General features: G+C 42.4%; 4 protein-coding genes across 5 annotated transcripts; 3 read left to right on the top strand and 1 right to left on the bottom strand.

The window, feature by feature from the left end:
• Positions 1-353: 353 nt before the first annotated feature.
• Positions 354-2,826, bottom strand: LOC131135722 (uncharacterized). The gene is made up of 2 exons (XM_078795057.1): positions 2,698-2,826; positions 354-1,957 (listed from the first exon to the last, which is right to left on the bottom strand). The coding sequence occupies exons 1-2, from the start codon at positions 2,700-2,702 to the stop codon at positions 679-681; spliced, it is 1,284 nt and encodes a 427-aa protein (XP_078651183.1). The 5' UTR covers positions 2,703-2,826; the 3' UTR covers positions 354-678.
• A 3,434-nt stretch (positions 2,827-6,260) lies between these two features.
• Positions 6,261-9,983, top strand: LOC131135675 (uncharacterized). The gene is made up of 3 exons (XM_058081867.2): positions 6,261-6,589; positions 6,807-6,977; positions 7,579-9,983. Exons 1-3 carry the CDS (start codon positions 6,352-6,354, stop codon positions 9,519-9,521), a joined length of 2,352 nt encoding a protein of 783 aa, XP_057937850.2. The 5' UTR covers positions 6,261-6,351; the 3' UTR covers positions 9,522-9,983.
• Positions 9,984-10,345: 362 nt separating this feature from the next.
• On the top strand, positions 10,346-15,510 carry LOC144894406 (uncharacterized). 2 transcript variants are annotated; one of them, XM_078795052.1, is made up of 3 exons: positions 10,346-10,452; positions 11,158-11,681; positions 15,385-15,510. In XM_078795052.1, exons 1-3 carry the CDS (start codon positions 10,448-10,450, stop codon positions 15,390-15,392), a joined length of 537 nt encoding a protein of 178 aa, XP_078651178.1. In that variant the 5' UTR covers positions 10,346-10,447; the 3' UTR covers positions 15,393-15,510. The 2 variants fall into 2 exon arrangements, with proteins under 2 accessions (XP_078651178.1, XP_057937851.2); XM_058081868.2 differs by lacking the exon at positions 15,385-15,510 and having other exon boundaries at positions 11,158-13,163.
• Positions 15,511-15,576: 66 nt separating this feature from the next.
• LOC144901509 (uncharacterized) lies at positions 15,577-17,917 on the top strand. Its single transcript, XM_078795058.1, has one exon. The coding sequence runs from the start codon at positions 15,698-15,700 to the stop codon at positions 16,787-16,789; it is 1,092 nt and encodes a 363-aa protein (XP_078651184.1). The 5' UTR covers positions 15,577-15,697; the 3' UTR covers positions 16,790-17,917.
• The last annotated feature ends 14 nt before the right edge of the window (positions 17,918-17,931 follow it).

Consider the following 17,931-nt stretch of genomic DNA (forward strand, 5'->3'; position numbering starts at 1 on the left):
TTAAATGGTTACTATTTATTTACAATGTTTTAATGTTTGAACAAGAGAAGGAATGCAGAAGATAAGTTTATGCTTCTGTCAAGTCACACAACAACCAATTCCAGCCTTCAAAATAACAGCACTTCCTGTGGTGGTACAAAATAAGGACGTCAGAAAATAATAGCCCGCTATTATTTTCTGACGTCGGGTCGAGAAACTTAATTTTCCCTCCAAACTCACAATGCAATGCGATTACGTCTTCTTCGTCTTTTTCCGGTTTCATGGCAACCATGACTTTCAAAGGGTAGATACCGCCACCTACTGTATAAACGGCAAAGTCAATCACAGACCCCCAGACGTCTACTTGAGTTCAATTACCTTTATTGACAATGCATTCAAATTCCAATGCTCAAACTTGTTCGAATCCACAGAATCCAGCTAGACTGTTGCTTTTTTCCGGTAACGGCCCCAAACAATCAAGCAGTGCACATAGTGCCCTCTACTGACCGAACCGAGTAGTGAAAAATAAACACAGACACCATACAATTTAGGCTTTTTGTCATTTCGCTTTTAAATTGTTGCTCATGATTATAATCAGAATAAAACACGTGACTCATTTGTCAACATCTCATCAACATGAAATACAACTAAATAATATAAAAATTCCCTTTGATTACATACAATTATAAGAAAAAAAAACTAATGAGTAAAAAGTTTTTCTCCTGCATGTGTTCTCATGTGTGATTGCATGTTAGTCTTCAAAGTGAAGCGTTTGCCACAGTCTGAGCAACTGAAAGGTTTTTCTCCAGTGTGCATTCTCATGTGTCTTTTCATGGCTGTCTTTTGAGTGAAAGACTTGCCGCAGTCTGAGCAACTAAAAGGTTTTTCTCCTGTGTGGGTCCTCATGTGTCTTGTCATGGTTGTCTTTTGAGCGAAACGCTTATCGCAGTCTGAGCAACTAAACGGTTTTTCTCCTGTGTGTGTTCTCAAGTGTGATTGCAACGCTGGCTTTTGAGTGAAGCCTTTACCGCAGTCGGAGCAACTAAAAGGTTTTTCTCCCGTGTGTTTTCTCATGTGTAACTGCATGTAAGTCTTTAAAGTGAAGCTTTTACCACAATGTGAACACCTAAAAGGTTTTTCTCCTGTGTGTGTGCGCATGTGTAACTGCATGTTAGCCTTTAGAGTGAAGCTTCGACCGCAGTCAGAGCAACTGAAAGGTTTTTCGCCCGTGTGTGTTCTCATGTGTCTTTTCATGGTTGTCTTTCGAGTGAAACATTTGTCGCAGATTGAGCAACTGAAAGGTTTTTCTCCTGTGTGTGTTCGCATGTGTTGAGCGAAATTACCCTTACGGGAAAATCTTTTATGACAAACTGAGCAGTTAAAACTTTTATCTGTCTTCTTTTTAGAGCTTTCAGAGTGTTTGTTGCCAGTGTGAGTCGTCATATCACCTCCCCAGTCTGTATCGCTGCTCAAAGGTTCTTGGTAGTAGTCGCTGTCTTCATCTTCAGGAGAGTGTGACGTCGTGTCGTCACTATCTGACAGTGGAGCTAAGAGGTTGTCTGCTTGTGATCCTCCACAGTGGTCTCCATCAGCTTCTGTTGTCATGTGTTGCAGTGAGCTGCTGCATGAAGGCTCCGCCTCTCTCATCTCCTCACTTGGACTATGATGAAGCTGTGAGGACTCAGGTGGTTTGTCTTCATGGTCTTCGGTCTTCACAGAGACACCAGTCAGTGGCAACCTGGTGAGATCAGCCTCCTCTGGCCCTAGAAGATGCTCTCCCTCCTGAGTGATTATGAGTTCTTCCACTTCCTCTTTAACATAGGGGGGCTGTGGCTCCTCCTCTTCCTCTTTAATGTGGGTGGGCTGTGGCTCCTCCTCTTCCTCTTTAATAGGTTGTTGCTCCACCTGCTCCAAAGTGGAGCTCCCACCCTGTGGTTGAGGGGACATTCTTCCTGACGACCAATCAGCTGATGGATGTCTGCAGGACACAAACAGGAATTATTGTGGAAGATTATCATGCAGAATAATTGTTTGTTTAATTTTAATGATGAGCTCTTGAGCTTTTCATGTCAGCTAATGTGAAATATTTGTGTGCCCCATCCAAGCCCTGCAGGAGCGTGTAGTATTTTCCATGATATTCCCATCAAGTTCTCTTCCATAGCATTGTCTCATCAATATAAACATCATGGTTATTCCATTGAAAAAGGAAAACAATACAAACTGTCCTGTGTCTTTATTTTAAGGACTGTTCCTGTTATGAGTAACAAGTGGTTGGTTTTGTGAGTGTCACGTGATTTGGGATGCATTTGTGTGATATCTGTGATTTCCAAGTGTCTGTGAATGCATCTGTATTTTACCTTGTAAACAGAGCACTACCTTTCACTTCAACTGGGTTTCAGATCAGTAACAGCGGAGTTTGACCGGGAGTTCATTGTGTTGAGCTGCATTTAGTTGCTATTTACCACTTCTTCTGTTAGCTCTGTTAGCATTAGCTCGGTAATCCCAACATTATAATATTCAAAAAAGAATGTCCCAAGTAAGAAGGACCAGTAGAAATAGGAGAAAAAGTATTCACAACACAAAATATGGCTTTGGCTACATGCTACATGCTGGCACGCTAGCGGGCTAACGTTAGCGGCTAACAATAGCACGTTCATTTGCAACGGCATCGTATTTAAACAACCTAAAGAGTGTAAAAGGTTATTGTATTTATATTACCTCATTGGCCACGTGCACTAGAGAGGACTATAATAGCGTCTTCTGAGAGTTACAACAGCAACTCGTGAAGGCGACCTCTTCCTCTTTGTGGTGTGCACCAATCATTAACGTCCTACTGAAACACAAACTATCGAACATTGGTTCTACTGCACATATACCTACATATCAACGTAAACAAGGCCTCCAAATGCAGTAAAATTGTAAATAGTAACATTTTATCGATCTAACACACACTAACCTCACGTAAATATCCGGTTTTGATACAGTTTATGATACAGTTTAGCCTGAAACAGACACATTGGAAAACAATACTTTATTAAGTGTTGCATTCAATGTCCACAATAAAATACATCATCAGACATTCCGTGTGATACCCAGTCAGTACAGAACTAGTATCGCTGATATTGATGCGATATTGTACTTTTTAATTGAATCAGCGTAACGATGGATTGCTTCATTTCACGTCAACTACAACTCCCATGACCACCACAAACCTGAAAGACAATGACATCACCGACAGGCAGACTCGACCTAGCACCCCTTTCTGTGTTGTCTGTGTTTATGTTGAAGTTTTGTTTATAAAATTCAAAGGGAAAAATAAAGTTTTAAAAAGTGCTAAAAAAAATTCCATATGAAAACTGCCATGCTTAAATCCAATGCTTCATTTCCTAGTACCCATTCAAGGAATTGATTACCTTTTACACAATGTTAGATCAATATGTATGTCATCCGGAATGGAAACTTAATTAGGTAACTCAATTTATGCAGTTGAATCATAAGAATATAAACCCATGCATCAATATATAGTGAATGAATCGTTACACGCCTACTTCCAAGAAAATGTCACCAGAATTTTAATTTAAATGGCTTCTCTCCTGCGTGTGTTCTCATGTGCCTTTGCATGGTTGTCCTTAAAGCGAAGGGTTGACCACAGTCTGAGCAACTAAATGGTTTTTCTCCTGTGTGCGTTCTCATGTGACCTTGCATGGTTGTCTTCAAAGCGAAGCGTTTACCACAGTCTGAGCAACTATAAGGTTTTTCTCCAGTGTGTGTTCTCATGTGCTTTTCCATTGCTGCCTTTTCAGTGAAGCCTTTACCGCAGTCTGAGCAACTATAAGGTTTTTCTCCTGTATGTGTTCTCATGTGTGTTTGCATGTTTGTCTTTACGGTGAAGCCTTTTCCACAGTCTGAGCACTTGAAAGGTTTTTCTCCTGTGTGTGTTCTCATGTGTGTTTGCAGGTGTGTCTTTAAAGTGAAGCATTTACCACAGTCTGGGCAACTGTGAGGTTTTTCTCCTGTGTGTGTTCTCATGTGTGTTTGCATGTATGTCTTTAACGTGAAGCGTTTACCACAGTGTGAGCAACTAAAAGGTTTTTCTCCTGTGTGCCTTCTCATGTGTGATTGCATGGCTGACTTTCGAGTGAAGCATTTACCACAGTCTGAGCAAGGAAAAGGTTTTTCTCCTGTGTGTGTTCTCATGTGTCTTTGCACGTGTGTCTTTAAAGTGAAGCGTTTGCCACAGTCTGAGCAGCTAAAAGGTTTCTCTCCTGTGTGTGTTCTCATGTGTCGAGCCAAATCATTCTTAGAAGAAAATCTTTTATGACAAACCAAGCAGTTAAAAGGTTTCTCTGTCTTCTTTTTAGAGCTTTCAGAGTGTTTGTTGCCAGTGTGAGTCGTCATATCACCTTCACAGTCTGTATCGCTGCTCAAAGGTTCTTGGTAGTAGTCGCTGTATTCATCTTCAGGAGAGTGTGACGTCGTGTCGTCACTATCTGACAGTGGAGCTAAGAGGTTGTCTGCTTGTGATCCTCCACAGTGGTCTCCATCAGCTTCTGTTGTCATGTGTTGCAGTGAGCTGCTGCATGAAGGCTCCGCCTCTCTCATCTCCTCACTTGGACTATGATGAAGCTGTGAGGACTCAGGTGGTTTGTCTTCATGGTCTTCGGTCTTCACAGAGACACCAGTCAGTGGCAACCTGGTGAGATCAGCCTCCTCTGGCCCTAGAAGATGCTCTCCCTCCTGAGTGATGCAGAGTTCTTCCTCTTCCTCTTTAACATAGGGGGACTGTGGCTCCTCCTCTTCATTTTTAAAGTGGGTGGGCTGTGGCTCCAATTCTTCATCTTTAATAAGAAGGGGCTGTGGCTCCTCCTCTTCCTCTTTAATTAGGGGTGGCTGTGGCTCCTCCTCTTCCTCTTTAATAGGTTGTCGCTCCATCTGCTCCAAAGTGGAGCTCCCACCCTGTGGCTGGGGGGACATTCTTCTTGACAACCAATCAGCTGCTAGATGTCTGCAGGACACAAACAGGAATTATTGTGGAAGATTATTGTGGGCTGTAAAAAAAAGGAATAATTTTTACTGTAGAATTTTAATGATGGGCTTTTCATGTTGGTTTCTGTCAACAAAACTGGTGTGAGGACCTAATTTGAAATATCTGTGTGTCCCATCCATTCAAAACTTTAACCGCTGCAGATACAGTTCAATGTTTTTTTCCTAGATTGGTATCTTGATCACCATCTTGACAGCGACCACTGACTTGGTGTGCTATCTGTTGCAGACAAGACTGTTGCTATGAGTTGGCAGATGTCAAGACAACAACAAGGAAAGCGTAAGGAGGGGTAAATATGAAGTAGAATAAAGCTGAAATGAAGTCAATAGTGAAAGAAATGCTTGTAAAGAAGTGGCGGGAAGAATGTGACAAAATGTAGGAATTTGTATAATATTCAAAAAAGATTGGCCCAAGTAAGAAGGACCAGTAGAAATAGGAGAAAAAGTATTCACAACACAAAATATGGCTTTGCGTGTACTACATGCTAGCACGCTAGCACGCTAGCGGGCTAACGTTAGCGGCTAACAATAGCACATTCATTTCGAACGGCATCGTATTTAAACAACTTAAAGAGTGTAAAAGGTTATTGTATTTATATTACCTCATTGGTCACGTGCACTAGAGAGGACTACAATAGCGTCTTCTGAGAGTTACAACAGCGACTCGTGAGGGCGACCTCTTCCGCTTTATGGTGTGCACCAATCATTAACGTCCTACTGAAACACACACTCGCGAGGATTATTTCCACATTATAATCGAGCTACATGTTAATGTAAACAAGTCCTACCAATACAGTAATATTGTAAATATTAACAATTATCAATTTAACACACAATAACGTAACATAATTAACTTAAATGTAAGAAGTGACTCAAAGCTGACTCTTATGGCAGTCCTGGTATTATTTGATCCCGCAGGCATCACCACTATAACTTCCTTGATTCGTTCCTGTTAATGAATAATACCGAATGTTCATCATTTATTGAAGTTTATTTATTTTATTATTGAAGTGCTATATAATAAGTGGAAAATGAGATGACAGATATTAGCACAAAATTGAAATAAAGCTAGATTCATCTTACAGTAGTACAAAAGTCTTCATCATAAAGGTTGACTTGTTCCACCAATATACTATATAAACCAGAAGAAGCTATACCAATAGATGTAGCCATAGCCTCAACAAGGTTAAACGACAAAGAAGAAGACGAAGAAGAAGAAGAGTGACGTGCAAAGGTGACGTCACCGCATTGCATTGTGGGCTTGTTTGGAACTGAAAAGTTTCTGGACGCTACCCTTATGTTTTTGTTTTGTTATAACAAGTCCTAAACATGGCGCCGACGTGTTGCGTCGTGAAGTGCCAGCATCGTCCACACGAACAATCGGGGAATAAAAAGGATGGGGTGAGATGTTTCTCCTTTCCAACGTGGAAGCAAAGCCAAGGAGCTGTGATCTGTGAGCTAACAAAGAGACGCCGAATGGCCTGGATAGCAGCCGTGAGACGACCAAACATCACTTTCAACACCATCACCCAAGACTTGGTGGTGTGTTCACGGCATTTTCACACTGGTAAGTTTCAATCAAAGCATGTGTTTTGCTCTTTCACACCTAGCATTTAGTAGGCCGCTAGCGTTAGCCAAGCTAGCTGAGGGCACCGAACTAAGTCAAGTATCGTCTTTGGACGAATAAAACCATAACATCTTTTCACTTTGAGTGATTTGTAAGGTAGGAACTGAATGAAAGAACCGTATTTTAAAGTAATAATGGGGGGGTGTGTGTTTTTCAGGGAGACCAGCTAATGAAATGGATGAAAGCCATCCAGACTGGGCACCCTCATTACATCTCGGACACACGGAGGTGGAAGCTGGAGATAACCAGAGACTACACATAACATTGGACCAGGAGGACAAGCGACTACGACAACAACTGGAAGCTCAAGTTTCGGTACACATTGAAGGTATCATTTAATGTTCACTAACCTGTAGTTATCGGTTGTGTACTTCTTAGTTTAAACAGCAGGTGGCGCTGTTGTCTTGAGCAAAGCAGAGTCTCCATAAGGAAAGCCATCACAGAATAAAAATTGTTCAGTGTAGCCAGAAATTGTGGAACCAAAAAGACGTTACATTGCAAGCCTTATGAAAAAAAACCCCATATGGAATACAGGAAGTGAATAACAGTATTGTAATAGTTGCAGAATGGATTGGGGGGGGGTAGGATTAAATAAGCTTTGCTTCTTCCTACTCCTTTTGGACATGTGGAACTGACTAATGATGTGATGTATTCCAACAGAAATACAAACAAAAACAATAAGTGGATATTCTTATCGCTAACGTTATAACTCATGTGGAAGTACAATTTGCTGCGTTTAAGTATGCTCGTGAATCTCAGGAGTGCTCTCTTTTTGCTTGATAACAATTTTCAGTTTACTTGGAGCTGTTTGTACATACATATATTCAAATATTTACAGTATAAGTTCATAAAAAATGTATTTCAATAGTAAAATCTGCAATATTATTGTAAGATAGTGTTCCACAGTAATTCCTGTCTGTGTCCTATAGACATCCAGCAGCTGATTAGCTGTCAAGATGAACGCCCCCATCAGCCACAGGGTGAGAGCTCCACTTTGGAGCTACAGCCTATTAAAGAGGAAGAGGAAGTACTCTCCGTCACTCAGGAGGAAGAGCATCTTCCAGGGTTAGAGGAGGCTGATCTCACCAGGTTGCCACTGACTGGTGTTTCTGCTGTGACCGAAGACCATGAAGACAAACCACCTGAGTCCTCACAACTTCATCATAGTCCAAGTGAGGAGATGAGGGAGAAGGAGCCACAGCCCCCTTTTGTTAAAGAGGAAGAGGAGCCACATCTGACCCACATTAAAGAGGAAGAGGTAGAGTCACAGCTCCCTTATATTAAAGAGGAAGACTTCTGGATCACTCAGGAGGGAGAGCATCTTCTAGGGCCAGAGGAGGCTGATCTCACCAGGTTGCCACTGACTGGTGTCTCTGTGAAGACCGAAGACCATGAAGACAAACCACCTGAGTCCTCACAGCTTCATCATAGTCCAAGTGAGGAGATGAGAGAGGCGGAGCCTTCATGCAGCAGCTCACTGCAACACATGACAACAGAAGCTGATGGAGACCACTGTGGAGGATCACAAGCAGACAACCTCTTAGCTCCACTGTCAGATAGCGACGACACGACGTCACACTCTCCTGAAGATGAAGACGGCGACTACAACCAAGAACCTTTGAGCAGCGATACAGACTGGGAAGGTGATATGACGACTCACACTGGCAACAAACACTCTGAAAGCTCTAAAAAGAAGACATGGAAACCTTTTAACTGCTCACTTTGTCAGAAAAGATTTTCTCTTAAGGGTAATTTAGCTCAACACATGAGAACACACACAGGAGAAAAACCCTTTTGTTGCTCAGACTGTGGCAAACGCTTCACTCAAAAGACAGCCATGCAATCACACTTGAGAACACATACAGGAGAAAAACCATTTTGTTGTTCAGACTGTGGTAAACGCTTCACTCAGAAGACAGCCATGCAATCACATATGAGAACACACACAGGAGAAAAACCTTTCAGTTGCTCACACTGTGGTAAAGCCTTCACTGTGAAGACAAACATGCAAACACACATGAGAACACACACAGGTGAAAAACCTTTTACTTGCTCAGACTGTGGTAAACGCTTCACATTTAAGACAACCATGCAAAGACACATGAGAACACATACAGGAGAAAAACCTTTTTGTTGCTCAGACTGTGGTAAACGCTTTGGTCGAAACACAACAATGCAAAGACACATGATAACGCACACAGGAGAAAAACCTTTCAGTTGCTCAGACTGTGGTAAATGCTTCACTCTAAAGACAGCCATGCAAACACACATGACAACACACACAGGAGAAAAACCTTTCAGTTGCTCAGATTGTGGTAAAGGCTTCAGCTTAAAGACAACCATGCAAAGGCACATGAGAACGCACACAGGAGAAAAACCTTTTTGTTGCTCAGACTGCGGTAAACGCTTCACCTTAAAGACAACCCTGCAAAGGCACTTGAGGACACACACGGGAGAAAAACCTTTTTGTTGCTCAGAATGTGGTCAAAGCTTCACTCAAAAGACAACCATGCAAGCACACATGAAAACACACACCGGAGAAAAACCTTATAGTTGCTCAGTCTGTGGCAAACGTTTTCCTCATAAGACAAACATGCGAACACACATGAAAGTACACTCAGGAGAAAAAGCTTTTAGTTGCTCAGACTGTGGTCAACGCTTCACCTTAAAGACATCCATGCAAAGACACATGAGAACGCACACAGGGGAAAAACCTTTTCATTGCTCAGAATGCGGTAAACATTTCACTCGAAAGTCAAGCATGCAATCCCACCTGAGAACACACACAGGAAAAAAAGTGTTTACTTGCTCAAATTGTGGTGACACGTTTTCTGGGAAGTCTGCGTTGAAAAGACACATGAAGAGTCACTGATGGTCTCCTGTTTGACTCGCCTGGAAGCCATCTTAGCATCTTAGCACGGTCACTAAATGTTGTGTAAATGTATAACTAAGTGTGCAACAATTCATTCACTTCATGAATTTATATTCCTACAATTAAACTCCATCAATCTATGTTTAGCAAGATTTAATTCCAGGTGGCATATATGTATTAATCTAATCTTAAACATTGTGTAAAAGGTAAAAAAACAATTGAATCAATATTAGGAAAGAAAGCACTTGATTAAAGCATGTCAGGCTTCATATGGATGTGTGGGTTTTTGTTTTTTTTTAGCACTTTTAATGATAAAGGTGTTAAATGTTACATTCTGGCTGTCGGTGATGTCATCATCTTGATTGTCTTGATCCAAACACGATACTTGACTTTGTTTGGTGCCCTCAGCTAGCTTGGCTAACTCCAGAGGGCACTCTGTGTTCTCTTGATTGTTTTTATGTTTTGGGTTATAACATTGGTTTTGATATGTATTAAAATGTTAAGCCATGCACAATAACATCAAAAATTTCCTTTCTTCTAAAATAATTTCATAGTTAGGACGAGGACACCAAGATATTGATGCTTCATAAATACATGAATAAAAACTGACACCCATTTCCCGACAAATTACGGGACGGCTATCTTGTCAGCTTTGACCCAGTTCTTACATTTAACTTAATCATGTCAGGTTAGTGTTTGTTAAATGAATAATTGTTAATATTTGCAATATTACTGTATTTGTAGGACTCGTTTACATTGATATAATCAATTGTTATGATGTAAAGTGGAAATAATCCTCGCTAGTGTGTGTTTCAGTCGGACGTTAATGATTGGTGCACACCACAAAGCGGAAGAGGTCGCCTTCACGAGTTGCTGTTGTAACTCTCAGAAGACGCTATTGTACTCTTCTCTAGTGCACGTGGCCAATGAGGTAATATAAATACAATAACCTTTTACACTCTTTAGGTTGTTTAAATACGATGCCGTTCCAAATGAATGTGCTATTGTTAGCCGCTAACGTTAGCCCGCTAGCGTGCTAGCATGTTTTGTGTTGTGTTGTACTTTTTCTCCGGTTTCTGCTGGTCCTTCTTACTTGGTCCCCCTTTTTAGCTACCTTTAGCCCGGGGTGTGTGCACCGCTTAGGAAGCACACTCATTTGTTCACACTGAGTGGAACAGACTTCGTCTTATTAGTGATTGTGGAACTGGCCTGGAAATTATCATCGGACTCTACATCGGTTCGTTGTGGTGAAGAGATAGCTAAACCGGAAAGGCAAAGCTCTCAATGTACCGGTCAATGTACTTTCCTACCCTCACGAAGTAGTCATAAGCTTTGGGTAGTGACCCAAAGGACAAGATGGCGGGTACAAGCGGAAGCGCTGTCATCCGGGAGAGACTCGGAGTAGAACCGCTACTCCTCCGCGTTGAGGAGGTGCCTTGGACATCTGGTTAGGACGCCTCCCTGGGGAGGTGTTCACGGCACGTCCAACCCAGGACACGTTGGAGAGACTATGCCTCCCAACTGGCCTGGGAACACCTCGGCATCCGCCGGAAGGAGCTGGACAAAGTGGCCCTGGACCATCGTTATATAATTTAATTTATAATCTTCCACAATAATTCCTGTTTGTGTCCTGCAGACATCTAGCAGCTGATTGGTCGTCAAGAAGAATGTCCCCTCAACCACAGGGTGGGAGCTCCACTTTGGAGCAGGTGGAGCGACAACCTATTAAAGATGAAGAATTGGAGCCACAGCCCACCCACATTAAAGAGGAAGAGGAGGAGCCACAGCCTCCAAATATTAAAGACGAAGAACTCTGCATCACTCAGGAGGGAGAGCATCTTCTCGGACCAGAGGAGGCTGATCTCACCAGGTTGCCACTGACCGGTGTCTCTGTGAAGACCGAAGACCATGAAGACAAACCACCTGAGTCCTCACAGCTTCATCATAGTCCAAGTGAGGAGATGAGAGAGGCGGAGCCTTCATGCAGCAGCTCACTGCAACACATGACAACAGAAGCTGATGGAGACCACTGTGGAGGATCACGAGCAGACAACCTCTTAGCTCCACTGTCAGATAGTGACGACACAACGTCACACTCTCCTGAAGATGAAGACAGCGACTACAACCAAGAATCTCTGAGCAGCGATACAGACTGTGAAGGTGATATGACGACTCACACTGGCAACAAACACTCTGAAAGCTCTAAAAAGAAGACAGATAAACCTTTTAACTGCTCGGTTTGTCATAAAAGATTTTCTCGTTGGAGTGAGTTGGCTCGACACATAAGAATACACACAGGAGAAAAACCTTTTAGTTGCTCAGACTGCGGTAGACGCTTCGCCTTAAAGACAACCATGCAAACACACATGAGAACGCATACAGGAGAAAAACCTTTCAGTTGCTCAGACTGTGGTAAACATTTCACCCTAAAGACAACCATGCAAACACACATGAGAACACACACAGGAGAAAAACCTCACAGTTGCTCAGACTGTGGCAAACGCTTTGCTCGAAAGACAACCATGCAAAGACACATTAGAACACACACAGGAGAAAAACCTTTCCATTGCTCAGAGTGTGGTAAATGCTTCACTCAAAAGACAGCCATGCAAACACACATGAGAACCCACACAGGAGAAAAACCTTTCATTTGCTCTTACTGTGGTAAATGCTTCACCTTAAAGACAACCATGCAATCACACATGAGAATACACACAGGAGAAAAACCTTTCCGTTGCTCATACTGCGGTAAATGCTTCACTCAAAAGACAACCATTCAATCACACATGAGAACACACACAGGAGAAAAACCTTTTAGTTGCTCAGACTGCGGTAAAGGCTTCAACTTAAAGTCAAACATGCAAACACACATGAGAACACACACAGGAGAAAAACCTTTTAGTTGCTCAGACTGTGGGAAACGTTTCACTCGAAAGCCAAGCATGCAATCACACATGAGAGCACACAAAAAAGAAAAAGCGTTTCCTTGCTCAAATTGTGGTGACACGTTTTCGGGGACATCTGCGTTGAAAAGACACATGCAGAGTCACTGATGGTCTCCTGTTTAACTCGCCTGGCTTCCATCCAGACACTGTGTGCGAATATTCTTTGCACAATCACTAAATGTTGTCACTCGGGATGTAACAACATCAATTTATATTCCTACAATCCAACTACATCAATCTTTGTTTAGGACGATTTCATACCAGACGGCATACAGTGCATCTGGAAAGTATTCACAGCGCTTCACTTTTTCTACATTTTGTCATGTTACAGCCTCATTCCAAACTGAATTAAATTAATCTCTTACCTCAAAATTCTACACAAAATACTCCATTATGACAATGTGAAGCGATGAACTTGTTGGTGGGATAGAATCATAGGACCGTTGTTTCCGAGCAAACAAGTGCAGTCTTGCCTCATCAACCTTTGTAGTGTTGCTGTGCTTGTCATACATGGTGACAACTCATTTTTCAAGAATGTCAATTCTATGGGCTACTGGCTGAGTTTCTTGAACACTGGGCTCACGTCAGAACAAACTGCCCATGTTTGCCATGCTGTTGTCTTGCCTCTACCTCGAAATGCTGACACAACATCACAGCCAGTGAAGGCATGAAAGAAGAGCATGTCACTGGATTTCTCTGGGCCGAGGTTCCTCACTAAGTCTTGAATTGGGGACCATCTAATGGACTGCCCCTGGCCGCATTCAACCCAAAACATTTCCAAGCCAGCGTCCTGAAGACTCGCAAAGACCCAAACTGCTATGACAAGAATGTCTGTGTCACATGCTTTGATCAACACAGACTTTGTCTGCTGCTTGGCTGCATGGAGGGCATGTGTGAAAATCCTGGAGTCAGCTTCTTCATGATTGCAAGGTTGTAGGCTTTCAAAGTTGATGGGTTTGTTTGACAAGACATATTCCTACAATTAAACTCCATCAACCTGTGTTTAGCAAGATTTAATTCCAGGTGGCATATATGTATTAATCTAATCTTAAACATTGTGTAAAAGGTAAAAAAAAAACAATTGAAACGATATTAGGAAAGAAAGCACTTGATTAAAGCATGTCAGGCTTCATATGGATGTGTGGGTTTGTTTTTAAGCACTTTTAATGATAAAGGTGTTAAATGTTACAGTCTGGCTGTCGGTGATGTCATCATCTTGATTGTCGTGATTGGCTGGCCACCAGTCCTGGGTGTACCCCGCCTCTCGCCTAAAGACAGCTGGGATAGGCTCCAGCACCCCGGTAGAAAATGAATGAATGAATAAACGCCAAAGAAGATAAGTAGCTGCCTTAACTTGCTTGTACTAACTAACCAATCTCATTCCCTGGGCCTTAGGAGCCGTGCTGAACAGCAGTTAGCACTCTGGACTCCTGTTCCAAGGTCCCGTGTTGAGTCCAGCACGGTAGGAGGTTAGCCGGCATTAAACATTCCTTCAATGTGCTCAGTCTTGAAAACAGATTCCAGTTGTAGTCGCTCGTCCTCCTGGTCCAATGTTATGTGTAGTCTCTGGTTATCTCCAGCTTCCACCTCCGTGTGTCCGAGATGTAATGAGGGTGCCCAGTCTGGATGGCTTTCATCCATTTCATTAGCTGGTCTCCCTGAAAAACACACACTCCCATTATTACTTTGAAAACTGGCTCTATTTTTAAAATACGCTTCTTTCATTCATTATCGAGTAGATTACAAATCACTTAAAGTTAAAAGACAGCGAGTTTTATTCCTCCAAACACGATACTTGACTTTGTTTGGTGCCCTCAGCTAGCTTGGCTAACGCTACAGGGCACTCTGTGTTCTCTTGATTGTTTTTATGTTTTGGGTTATAACATTGGTTTTGATATGTATTAAAATGTTATGCCATGCACAATAACATCAAAAATTTCCTTTCTTCTAAAATAATTTCATAGTTAGGACGAGGACACCAAGATATTGATGCTTCATAAATACATGAATAAAAACTGACACCCATTTCCCGACAAATTGCAGGACGGCCATCTTGTCAGCTTTGACCCAGTTCTTACATTTAACTTAATCATGTCAGGTTATTGTGTGTTAAATTAACAAATATTAATATTTGCAATATTACTGTATTTGTAGGACTAGTTTACATTGATATGATCAATTGTTATGATGTAAAATGGAATAAATCCTCGCTAGCTTGTGTTTCAGTAGGACGTTAATGATTGGTGCACACCACAAAGCGGAAGAGGTCGCCTTCACGAGTTGCTGTTGTAACTCTCAGAAGACGCCATTGTAGTCCTCTCTAGTGCACGTGGCCAATGAGGTAATATAAATACAATAACCTTTTACACTCTTTAGGTTGTTTAAATACGATGCCGTTCGAAATGAATGTGCTATTGTTAGCCGCTAACGTTAGCCCGCTAGCGTGCTAGCATGTTTTGTGTTGTGAGTACTTTTTCTCCGGTTTCTGCTGGTCCTTCTTACTTGGTCCCCCTTTTTAGCTACCTTTAGCCCGGGGTGTGTGCACCGCTTAGGAAGCACACTCATTTGTTCCCGGTCAATGTACTTTCCTACCCTCACGAAGTAGTCATAAGCTTTGGGTAGTGACCCAAAGGACAAGATGGCGGGTACAAGCGGAAGCACTGTCATCCGGGAGAGACTCGGAGTAGAACCGCTACTCCTCCGCGTTGAGGAGGTGTCTTGGACATCTGGTTAGGACGCCTCCCTGGGGAGGTGTTCACGGCACGTCCAACCCAGGACACGTTGGAGAGACTATGCCTCTCAACTGGCCTGGGAACACCTCGGCATCCGCCGGAAGGAGCTGGACAAAGTGGCCCGGGACCATCGTTATTTAATTTAATTTATAATCTTCCACAATAATTCCTGTTTGTGTCCTGCAGACATCTAGCAGCTGATTGGTCGTCAAGAAGAATGTCCCCTCAACCACAGGGTGGGAGCTCCACTTTGGAGCAGGTGGAGCGACAACCTATTAAAGAGGAAGAGGAGGAACCACAGCCCACCCACATTAAAGAGGAAGAGGAGGAGCCACAGCCTCCAAATGAACTCTGCATCACTCAGGAGGGAGAGCATCTTCTCGGACCAGAGGAGGCTGATCTCACCAGGTTGCCACTGACTGGTGTCTCTGTGAAGACAGACGACCATGAAGACAAACCACCTGAGTCCTCACAGCTTCATCATAGTCCAAGTGAGGAGATGAGAGAGGCGGAGCCTTCATGCAGCAGCTCACTGCAACACATGACAACAGAAGCTGATGGAGACCACTGTGGAGGATCACAAGCAGACAACCTCTTAGCTCCACTGTCAGATAGTGACGACACGACGTCACACTCTCCTGAAGATGAAGACAGCGACTACAACCAAGAATCTCTGAGCAGCGATACAGACTGGGAAGGTGATATGACGACTCACACTGGCAACAAACACTCTGAAAGCTCTAAAAAGAAGACAGAGAAACCTTTTAACTGCTCGGTTTGTCATAAAAGATTTTCTTCTAAGAATGATTTGGCTCGACACATGAGAACACACACAGGAGAGAAACCCTTTAGCTGCTCAGACTGTGGCAAACGTTTCGCCTTAAAGACAACCATGCAAACACACATGAGAACGCATACAGGAGAAAAACCTTTCAGTTGCTCAGACTGTGGTAAACATTTCACCCTAAAGACAACCATGCAAACACACATGAGAACACACACAAGAGAAAAACCTCACAGTTGCTCAGACTGTGGCAAACGCTTTGCTCGAAAGGCAGCCATGCAAAGACACATTAGAACACACACAGGAGAAAAACCTTTCCGTTGCTCAGAGTGTGGTAAATGCTTCACTCAAAAGGCAGCCATGCAAACACACATGAGAAGGCACACAGGAGAAAAACCTTTCATTTGCTCTTACTGTGGTAAATGCTTCACCTTAAAGACAACCATGCAATCACACATGAGAACACACACAGGAGAAAAACCTTTCCGTTGCTCATACTGTGGTAAATGCTTCATTCAAAAGACAACCATTCAATCACACATGAGAACACACACAGGAGAAAAACCTTTTAGTTGCTCAGACTGCGGTAGACGCTTCGCCTTAAAGACAACCATGCAATCACACATGAGAACACACACAGGAGAAAAACCTTTCAGTTGCTCAGACTGTGGTAAACGTTTCACTCGAAAGCCAAGCATGCGATCACACATGAGAGCACACAAAAAAGAAAAAGCGTTTCCTTGCTCAAATTGTGGTGACACGTTTTCGGGGACGTCTGCGTTGAAAAGACACATGCAGAGTCACTGATGGTCTCCTGTTTGACTCGCCTGGCTTCCATCCAGACACTGTCTGCGAATATTCTTTGCACAATCACTAAATGTTGTCACTCGGGATGTAACAACATCAATTTATATTCCTACAATCCAACTACATCAATCTTTGTTTAGGACGATTTCATACTAGACGGCATATATTGATCTAACATCATGTAAAAAGGTAATCAACCAATTGAATCAATATTAGGAAGTAAAGCTTTAGATTAAAGAATGGCAGGCTTCATAGGGATGTGTGTTTGTTTTTTATTAGCACTTTTATTGATAAAGGTGTTAAATGTCAGTGACATCATCGTCTTCTAGGTAGCTGGTGCTCATGGGAGTTGTAGTTGAGCTGTGAAATTGTTATGTGATGGTGGGATCATTCACATAAAGATGCTTTGCTTGTATGAAATTAGCACACCATCAGGGCCCCTATTGAACTATTTGAGGGAAACGGCTTAATAGGGAATAAATTAGCATGTTTATACTAGCAAATTGGGTGTGTGACCCACTAGTGTGTATATTTATGTTTCTTCAGTTGTACATTTTAAAAATGAACAGTGTTATGCAACCAAAGTACAAATTTCAACCAACAGCTGAACAATTTATTGTGATGTTTGATGTGATGAATTTACTTTGTATCTTCTGTACACGTCATGTTGCCCACATGCTGGAGCCTATCCCAGCTGACTTTGTGCAAGAGGCGAGGGTAACTCTGCACTGGTCGACTTTTAATAATAATACGTTTTATTTGTATGGCGCTTTTCAAGGAACCCAAAGACATTTGACATAAATTTCAAAACAAGTAACACACAAAATAAGAAAGTCAAACTTTAAAAGCAGTTTTGAAAATATTAGTTTTGAAAAGGGCTTTGAATGGTTTGAGGTTTGCACAGGCACGGATGGATTGTGGGAGAACATTCCAAAGGGAAGGAGCATCAATAGAGGAAGCTCTATCTCCCCAAGTCAGGACAGGAGGAGACGGGAAGGACTATGGCGGCAAAGCAAGTTGGTAAGGTAACAGGGGTCCGGTGGTGGAGGGCTTTGGGGGCTTTATTCTATCATATATTGATGAAATGAAGTGTGTTGATTTTTTTTGTATATTTTTGTTTGCCTGAAATTTGTGGAGGTTTT

Source organism: Doryrhamphus excisus, linkage group LG12, assembly GCF_037039965.1.
Source record: "Doryrhamphus excisus strain RoL-2023G ecotype Guam linkage group LG12, RoL_Dexc_Guam_v1.1, whole genome shotgun sequence".
NCBI classification, from domain to species: domain Eukaryota; kingdom Metazoa; phylum Chordata; class Actinopteri; order Syngnathiformes; family Syngnathidae; genus Doryrhamphus; species Doryrhamphus excisus.